Below are 10,068 nucleotides of genomic sequence, written 5' to 3' on the forward strand. Positions count from 1 at the left end.
GGAAAGAGGGGAGGAAGATCAACTTTGGAAGTCCCTCCAGCAGTGGCTACAGGTCCAGAGCAATCTTTGCAAGGATTATGAAATGAGGCCTCTTTGTTATCAGCCTGGCCCCAGCTGATTTGTTATGGGACTGGGGCACCTCCAGAGTCAGCAGTGCTGCCATGGGCATGGCTGTCTACTTCACATGTTTATAATGTCCACCACCCCACCCCTGGCCATGTCCTGGACTTTGGAAACTACAGGGAAACAGAAGGAAGGATCCCTGAAGACCGAGAGGTCCAAGACCCAATCTTAATTATAAATCCAACTGTATTTCTGTTTTCAAATCTAATCCCAAGTAGGACACAGCTTCTACAATCATACAACTCAGCCTTGACCCCTATCTTACCCCTGAAGCCCACCGGGCCTGGTAAGCAAGGGGTAGCGAGTGAGGAAGTTAGAAAGCAGAACTGGAGGACTCAGGAGGATTTCCAGGCACAGGGAGATTTCAGAGGCTGCTTCGGCAGAGGGACACCAGCCCAGAGGGGGCCCAGGAAGGTGACTCACATCTGAGGTTGCACTTCTCCGTGAGGGAGATCCGCAGGTAGCTGTGCTGCCGGCCAAAGCTGTCTGTGAGGAAGGCAGAGAAGGGGGCCGCATGCTCCCGCAGGAACTGCCTCCGCCTGGACAGCTCCTGCAAAGACAGGGCAGGGAGGAAGCATGGGCCCTTGCTACCGGGCTGGGGAGAGGCGCAAGGAGAACCACCTGCCCCCTCCCTTACTCTGACATCTGTGCGGAGCTTCTAACCCTTCCACATGTTTGGGCTCTGGCATGTTGGGGAAGCTGGGATTGTCCCTCTCATTGAAAAATGAGCTTGAGGAGAAAGACCCACCCCTTAAGTATTCAGCTCGGGGGTAGGGGGCGGGTGGTGATCCCTGCGGGGAGGATTTCTGGCTGGGCAGCAATGTGGAGGCAAGGGTGTGGGGGAATCTATTAGCCCTTATTCTTCACTCTAGCCAGTGCAAAAAAAAAAAAAAAGGGATCGTGCACCGATGATCGCGAGCATTCGAGCATAAATGGGAAGACACTGCTGAAGGCCACAAGCAAGGCCCAAACCTGTCCTGCAGAGAGAAGGGAGCGAGCCAGCTTCACCCTTTCCCATGTACAAGTCTGAACTAGTCTGACCCATCTCCCCGTGATGTATCGGTCCTTGGAGAGTACAACCTGGGTCCTGACAGATGCTGATGAGATAATTGCTCCAAGGAAGTAACATTTACCAAGCATCTTGAAGTTTCCAAAGAACATTCTATTTCATTCCCACACCCACTCCACGAGGGATTATTATAACTAAGGCTTGGATGGGGTCCAAGAACACCCTCGGCAGAAGCGGGATTCAAATCCAGGTCTTCGGATTCCAGGTTCTAAATTCCTCCCTTCTATCACACAGAGAGTCCAAGAAGATAGGGAGGATGACAACTAGGGTGGGTAGAAGTCACTTCTCTAGAATATTTCAGACAAAAAAATCACAACCCTGGAAGTCATGCATGAGATCTACAGACAAGGTTCTGGAATGGGGACAAGAAACCCTGGTTTCTGCAGCAGGTATGACCTGGCACGCTGTAAAAGTCCCTTAACTTCTCCAGGCCTGCTTTCCCAGTTGTAAAATAAGAATACAGCTATAGGCTAAGGTTGTCTTGCTAGGAGTAAAGATGGGGGCCGGGTGGTAGTGGTGGTATTGGAAGATGGTAGGTGAACACCTAAAATTATGATGGAGAGTAGAAGCCCTCCAGCCCTCCAGAGGTCCAGCGCAACTACATTAGGAGGAAGAATTATTTGCTTCAGTAAGTTCCTCGGCTCCAGCTGCACATTAGAACCATCTGGAGAACTTTAAAAAAAGATTCCAGTGGAGACTGACTAAATATGGATCTCTGAAGCTGTTATGTTTTCAACCTCTCCAGGTAATTCTCATCGGCAGCCCTTGACTGGGTCAAGAGCCACTGAATGGTTCAAAGATAAGAGACATGAGAGTGTGTGTGAGGCTGCTCTTGCTTTCTGGGCCCATAAAACATTCCTCACTCTACCCATCTCAGGAGAATTTCCCACCTCCTCTGAGAAGCCCTGCTCACCATCCTGTGGGGAGTAAGCAGCAGTCACTTCTCTAACTGCAGTCTGCTATAATCACAACAGTCACTTCCTCCGTCCCTGTGGTGTGATGGAGAAAACTCAAACTCATCCCACTGCCTTTCCACAGACAGCCTCAGGGGTGGGGTGGGGGCCCTCCATAATCAAGAATCCCATCAGCCACCAGAGTCCAGATGAGATACCTGGGAATCTGGATGTATTGCCGTGCTGTGCCTTCTTTTTCATCAACAGCTATTTGCAATTCAGTCATGTTAGTCACCCCAGATTCTACCTCTTCACTTGCCAAGATACCCCCCTCAACCCAGTCTTAACATGTTGGGGGGATGGGGTGGCTGGATGGGGGAGGAGTCAAAATAAATCAAATAATTGGGAGGTGAGAGGACCAAGGAGCATGATTCAGCAGAAATCTGAGAGCAAGCAGTGTGACGGAGCAATCACGAATGGAATTAGGGGCTGGGTGTGGTGGTTCACGTCTGTAATCCCAGCACTTTGGGAGGCCGAGGAGGGCAGATCACTTGAGGTCAGGAGTGCAAGACGAGCCTGGGCAACATGGTGAAACCCCATTTCTATTGAAAAATACAAAAGTTCACTGGGTGTGGTGGCGGGAGTCTGTAATCCCAGCTACTCAGGAGGCTGAGGCAAGAGAATCGCTTGAACCCAGAAGGCAGATGTGGCAGTAAGCCAAGATCGTACCACTGCACCCCAGCCTGGGCAACAGAGCGAGACTCTCTCAAAAGAAGAATGGAATTTAGTGCTCTTGTTCTGGCAATGGGAGAGGCTGGTCAGATTTCACTTTTAAGAACTTTTGTGACCCTATGTGTATCACCCATTCTGAATCCAGCCTCCTAAACACACACACTCTCACCTTGCCAACAATGCAAACTCATTACTTAGATATTAACGAGCCTCATTCCTGCATCTTCTTTTCTCTAACACTGCATGCCCTGCTTTCATTCTTCTACTTTTTTCCCTGTCCCTTAAATCTCCTGGAGGAAAAAAATATCAGCACCAGTCAAAGGAGCCCAAGATTCAGAGGGAATTACAGGACAGAGTAGACAGTAACTCTGCTTGCTCAGGAGGGCTGGGACATGTCAGAAGTAGTAGGAAGCCCTAAATGGATCATATTCCCAGGGTCCCAGCCTGGCCCGGCCTATTTCCTCTCTGTGAGAAGTCATCCTGCCTGATTCCGTATCCCCAGTGTCTAGCACAGGATGTTGGTACATTTTGAATCACATGAACAAATAGTCCTGTCCCTAAACAGAAAGGTCGTATATGCAAAACCCAGTTACATGGGGGTAATCATTTCCCAGCTGGTCTCTACTGTCAAAATGGTTTAACCTGGTACAGTGGTTCGAAACCCTGGCAGCACATCAAAATCACTCAAGGAGCTTCAAGGACTGATGACAGAGCCCCGTCCCAAGATTCTAGCTTAACCTAGTGCCTCAGCTGTGCAGCCAGGGCTGAGAACCATCAGCCTAGTGACACCAAGCGCTAGGTGCTCTTTGAATCCAGGGCTAGTTGTTGTGGTTATGAGCACAGGATTTGGAGTAGGTGAGCCTATATTACAAGCCAGGTCTAGCTGTTGAGCACGTCACCTAAATCCTCCAAACCTTAGTTTCCTCATCTATGCCGTGGAAATAATAATCCAACCTAACTCAACTGGAGGAGTTCCTGGCACAGAGGTTTCCAGTCAGTGATCTGTGGAGGAACACCGTTGTGTGCTGTGATCAGTTTTTCTAGTTTGTCAGCTTCCCTTCCCTTCCAAGACCCGAGCCTTCCAACTCTACTAACAGCAGATGGCCAGAGGGGGGGTTTCAAAGCTGCTGCCACACCACCCACGTGGGGTCTGAGCATCCCCAGGACCACCAATACTGGTGGCTAATAAGCAGGCACCAGGCAGCCTGCCAGACACTACTGGTCATCTCATGTCTACCCAGTGCAGATTGGGGTGGGGTGAAGGGGGTGGGGAAGGATGGGACAAAGGCGTTAAAGTGGGACCCTGCCCTCAAGATGCCTTCCTCTACTAGTCACTAATCTTGGGCATCTATTTGACTGCTAAAGGCTAGCCCTCACATAGCTCCAAAGTCTAAACAGAGCGGCAGGGTTATTGAGGAGAAAAAAAAGCACATTCCGAATCTAAGTATCAGTGGCCCTGATTTACCCTGCTATTGGGATGATGTATACTAAGGGCCTCTTAAAATTAATCTCTTTTAAATGAGAGGACCCAGCAAAGAGCCTAGCTTAGCCTGATTCTCCTTCCCCCTCCCCTCATTCCCACCCTAAGTGTGACATCTTTACACCTATGGCTCCTGACAAGGACAGTCACATTTCGCTGACACATGGATTTTGAGGAGCTTGGCAGATTGGAAGTCAAGATGAGCCCCTGAAAAGCCCTCTTTCCCTGCTCCCCCTCATTCTCCCTCACCAGGCCCTGCTGTACTCCTCCTACCTTCACCCACACCCACTTCCTTGCAGCCTAACCCCTAGTCAGCATTTGTTTTTTCTGGCCCCCTGAACAGCTGGGTGCCTTTGCCTTGCCTGGACTCACTCTCCCTGCTTCCCCCACCACAGGCAGCAGGCTTCATTGTTGCCCAACAAAGCCCTTATGGAGCCTCAGAGGGAGAAAGAGGGGTGCAGTACTCCCAGGCTGGGCTGAACCCTGCAAAGATTGTCTGGGCCACCTCAGACACATGCTGGCAGGTCGCTGTGTCTCCTCCACCCACCTCCCCATTGACCCACACACTACCCCTTTCCACATACAGCAGCTACTCGAACTGTTCTTGAACTCAGCCCACAGCCACCTTTCTGTACAGCCAGCTCCCACTTACACCTCGCTTCTCTCCCTCACACCCTCACCCTGCCACACAAACAATGCCCAGTGGCTTTCCATCCTAGCTCTCCAAGCACCTCCCATCCCAAACCAGACTACCAGAGCCCTGTGTGGGCGTGTTGGGAGAGAGAGACCCTGCAAGAAGGGGTTCAAGGTGTCCCCACCCCAATTGGCAAGCTCTGGAGATGAGCAGAACAGATCCACTTCCAGACTCACTTCCCCTTAGAGTCTCCTCAAGACAGATTTCTGTGCCCTCCCCCATCTTATGATGGGCTGGCCCAGCCCTCTTATTTTATAAACATGAAGCAAAGGGAAGTGACAGCCCCAGGAGCCAGGTGAAATTGGAGGCGAAACTGGCAGGTGAAAACATGGGACTCCCTGTCCAGTATGGTCTACTATGCCACGTGACTCGAAGTTTCAAGCAGCTACAATTATTGGCTGAATCCACTGCCTGCACAATCCTGTGTTAAGCGCCTGTGGGGATAGAAAGGCAGAGGTGCACCCAGCCCTCGGGAACTCCCAGTCTGCTGAAGATAACCCTAATGAGATGTCCAGGATTCAATGTGAGTTGACAGAATAGCTATCCAACAAGTCCAGATGGGAGGGGACTCACAGGACACAGCATGTGCCAGTGGCAGCATGGATAATAGTAATTACCACCAACATTTACATAACACAGCACTTACACGGGCTAAGCTTTGTTCTAAGTATATACGTTAACATATGTTAACTCTTTTAATCCCTGTGACATTCTATGAAGTAGACACTTTTATTCTCACTTTGCAGATGAGAAAACAGACACTGAGGGGTAAGGGGACTTGGTGAATCCCCTAATAAGGGATGGGGCTGCCCCAGAGTCTATGTTCTCCTTTCTGCAACATTAGCCCTCCCTTCACAGTATAAAGGGATGGACAGGAGCAGGTTCTCTCCCTGGCCTCCACACAGGGAGGACAGAAAATCATTAGAGTTCCTTGCCCTCTACTTTACAGCTCTGCGACTGGAGGAAAGTTAACTTTGATTAGCCCCCTCACCTGAACATACAAACTCTACTCACCTTACATGGCTTAGTGAGGACTAACTGCTTTCACATGCGAGCCACTCAACACAGGTTCTCTCATGAAAGACCAGTACAAAATAAACTGGGGGTTGGGGGAGTGGAGAAGAAACGTCCCCTTTTCTTGAATTCTTTAAAGATCTCTCAGCCATCTTTGCTTTACTATCTCTTCTTCAATGACGGTCAAGAGTTCAAGGATACTAAAAAGTCTTCACTTCCCAACCATGGGCCTGCTTATCTGAGGATCCCAGAGGGACTTAGATTTGGGGAAAGCAAATGTGGCGGAAGTCATTGAGCAATATGGGGGAGAAGGGAGCAGTGATCTTATGGATCCCAGGACAGGAAGCCTAGTTCTGGGAGACGGGAAAAAACGACTAGATAGGTACCGAAAAGAGGTTTCACTAAATGAAAAGAGGTATTTTCCCCTCAAATTATTCCCTAACCACCTGAGCAGAAGAACAACCAAAACCTAAAACTTTTCATGACTTGAAACACTCTGAAGGGTGCTGTCAAGGACGGAGGGATCCTACCCGAAACCCTAAAGTCAGAGGTATTAATTTCTAACCTGGAAGAGGCCAGTCCTGCCCTGTTCTGGCTGAACCCTCCCAAGGTTAATAAAAATGAGACAAGGAAAGTCAGCAAAGGATGGGTTACAGAGCCCTGGGACTACAGTAACAACTCACCTTTGGTGACACCGAGGTGACATGTTTAGTCAGTCACACTATGAAGCAGGTGTCACTGGGACACCTGATCTCTGAGCTCTGGGGCTAGGGAGGGAAAATGTTTAAGAAAGAGGGTGGGTTCAAGGCAAGGCTGAAGGGTACTAATAAGACATCTCACTGGACCCAAAGTCCCAGTCCTCTGCTTACCCCAATTTCTGGCCAAGCTCAGAGCCGGCAGGGGTGGCGTGGCTGGGGGGCAGGGAGGTTCTGAAGCGGGACTCCCAGGAGCCTCTCCCGCTGGGTTAGCGGGTGAGACTGGGAGGTGCATCTGGAGAACATCGTTCCACTGAGGACTGCCAAGGGGTCCCTCCTAGAAGCGGCCAAGCAGATAGGCCGGGAGCTACTGGGGGAAAAGGGCAGTGTGCTCCGGCCACTCCCGCCCCGGTAAGCTGTGGACACGGGCGGGGTGGGCTCACCTCCGAGGCAGCTCGCGCGGACTCCCCGGGGCGGGGCTGTGTCACTGGAGCCCCTGAGCTGCAGCTCCGGGCGCTGGACCTCAGGAGCCGCCGCAGCATCCAGGACAGCGGCTGCGCCGCCATGAAGCCTGATCCCAGCAGAGCCACAGCCCACAGCCGGCTTCGGGAGCACACTGGCCGGGCACTCGCCTCCGGGGTCATCCCAGCAGGGGCGGGGAGGGGCGGGAGGAGGACGGGACCCGCGCAGCCAATAAGCTAGGACGCTGTCCCGCATGGCCTTGTGGGAGCTGTAGTACGCTCCCTGTGCCCACTTTCCTGGGTCGGGGTAGAGCTCTAGGGCAGAAGGGTAAACTCAGGTGGGGAACAGGATTCTTTTCCTTCCAGTTTTTCTGGCTGCTCTAGTCTCAGCTTTAGGTCGTGGTGTGACAGCAGGCAGGACAGGACAAGGGCCAAATGAATGAGGCACTGCCTTGGGTGCAAAATTTAAGAGGGTGCCAGCAAAACTCCGGTTATAATTTTTTAATGTAATATTTCAAAAAATAGTAATAAATTTTCAGAAGTCCGTGAAATATCAACGTTCTAAATAAAAAGATCGATCCTACACTTGCATGACTCACCTCACTCAGTGCACCATAGTGCAGATTGTGGTTGTAAAACAGGTCTTTTAAGATACACTTCTCCAGGTGTGCCCCAAAAGGATATTAACAATCTTGCCTTCTCCATGGAAAAAAAAAAAAAGTGTATGAGAAGAAGTCACAGAATCAGTGGACAACATTTTTGAAATGGTTCTTATACACCAAGCACCATGCTAAATGTTATTTAAAACAATCCCGGTATGAATAGAATGTCCATTTTGCAACTGAGGACATTGAGGCTTAGCGAGACCAGGTAATTTTCTCGAAGTCACACAGCTGATGGTGGGTTTCAAACCCAGGGCAATCTGCTTTCTACAGTCATTCAGTCAAGATTCAATATGTGTTGGGAATGGTGGGGCGTGCCTCTTCCTCTCTGTAAAAAGTAGAGTGCTGTAGTCCTTTAAGATTTTGGATAACACACACAATGATGAGCTTATGTACTAAGAATAATTATGCTCAAACCAGCCTGTTGTATCCAAAACCCTATCCCTGTAGAATTGCAAGAATAAAACACCGGCTGGAACATACGGCTGCCAAGTGTATGCTTAGGAAGTGGGGATATAGCTCCTGATCTTGAAGAATTGGCCGAATAGTGGGAGAGGAAAGAATAACCGAATATAACTGACTTTTACAAATGCAGTGAGACTGTCAGAAAAGCTGAGATGATTTTAGCCTTAGATTCAATGTGAGTTTCTCACAATGATACTCAAAATTCAGAAAATACATTGTGGAGGATGAAAGTGTATCTGGGATATGTTTGAAATAGATGTGACAAGTATGCCAGAGGTCTGTTTACAAGGGGCCTGAAGACCAACTGAGAACTGTTCAAGCTCTGTCCACTGCTAAGTTTAGATATGTCTGGATTTATCAGGGAAACTGGGCATGGGGACAAGAAGGATAAAACAATTTTTTTTTTTGGTGGATATGAGGCTTGAAGAGCCTTCTAGAGAGGACTCAACCTCAGGGAAGAAGCCATCTGACATATGAACTTGATCCAAGAATGTCACTAGCTCCATGAAGCCTCTCTAGATTCTACCCTCTTCAAATTGTATGTGATGATCCCTTCACTTGGGCTTTACTGTTGTCTTTTATAGAACTTGGGTCCTCAAGGCAAGACCTAAGGCTTACTCAGTTATGTTTGAAGGCCGAAATCCTCTCCATATTATCACACATCTACTTGGACTCCTCTAGTGCTGGGAAACTTTCTGGCTTCCTGATGTTGTCTGCTCCACTTAAATGTCTCCCCACCTATTAAAGTTCTTACTTGTATTCAGCAAAAGAAGTGCCCCTTTCTGTTAACATATGGTGATTAAGTGTCATGAGGGCCAAATCCTCTGCTAATGGCTGGGAATAAGGAAATACTTCCAAGGGCTCACAGCCTGCAGTAGGGCTCTGATGTGGCAAATCCATGGATTGATTTAGAGGGTTCTGTAGAATCCTGAACTTGAATGCATAATACTGTATATTTACTTTTTTTTTCCCCCTGGGGAGAGGTGGCTTTTTGTCACATGCTCAAAGAGGCTTATGGAACATACTGTCCCAGAAATCTCTCTTTTGTGTTGCCCTCCTATTGGCCCTAGTTTTAGTCCCCTGGGCATATACATCCTCTCTTTAAGACTTTAACCCAAGTATTCTCTTAATGATAAACAGCAGCAGTTATTGCCAACCCTTGTACACAATGTCTTGTGAGCCACTGCACCATCTTCTCTAATACAATTTGGTTTGCCTAGGTCCTGGTGGCAGACCGTATTTGCAAGATGGCTGCAACAATATTTCCTGTCTCATATGTTCTAGAGCTGTGTTGTCCAGTAGAAACTTCTGCAATAATGGAGATATTCCATGTCCTCACATAGCTGTTGAACACATGAAATGTGGCTAGTGTGACTGAGAATTGGATTTTTAATTTTATTAAATTGTCATTAATTGAAGTGTAAATAGCCATGTGTGGCTACTGGCTACTGTATTATTCAGCACTATGATAGAACTTTGCTTTCTCCATGGAATCAACTTTCCTCCCTTTGCATCTGGGTCAGTTTGTAACTTGTTTGTAACAGTGTAAAAGTGATACTGCCTGGCTTTTGAGACTAGGTTAGAAAAATATGATGCAATTCCCACCTTACAATTTATCTATAGTGATCTGGTCTCCAGCTGACAGGAAGATATGTTTCTCCTTATTCCCCACCCATTCTCTCTGCCCTTGACTTTCATCTCCCAACTCCCTCCAACATAAAAAGATCCAGGATATGATTTCCAGCCATATGTCCATCATCTCTTCTAATAGGAGTCTCAA

General features: G+C 48.6%; 1 protein-coding gene across 1 annotated transcript in view; it reads right to left on the bottom strand.

The window, feature by feature from the left end:
• Positions 1-7,408, bottom strand: part of MOCS1 (molybdenum cofactor synthesis 1) — a 29,338-nt gene extending 21,930 nt beyond the window's left edge. Inside the window, exons 1-2 of the mRNA XM_017870165.1 lie at positions 7,144-7,408; positions 547-673 (exon numbers count right to left, since the gene is read on the bottom strand). Coding sequence (XP_017725654.1) covers positions 547-673; positions 7,144-7,344 — 328 coding nt within the window. The 5' untranslated portion in view covers positions 7,345-7,408. The remainder of the gene's footprint in view (positions 1-546; positions 674-7,143) is intronic.
• Positions 7,409-10,068: the final 2,660 nt, after the last annotated feature.

Source organism: Rhinopithecus bieti, unplaced genomic scaffold (assembly GCF_001698545.2).
Source record: "Rhinopithecus bieti isolate Rb0 unplaced genomic scaffold, ASM169854v2 scaffold_4553, whole genome shotgun sequence".
Taxonomy (NCBI): domain Eukaryota; kingdom Metazoa; phylum Chordata; class Mammalia; order Primates; family Cercopithecidae; genus Rhinopithecus; species Rhinopithecus bieti.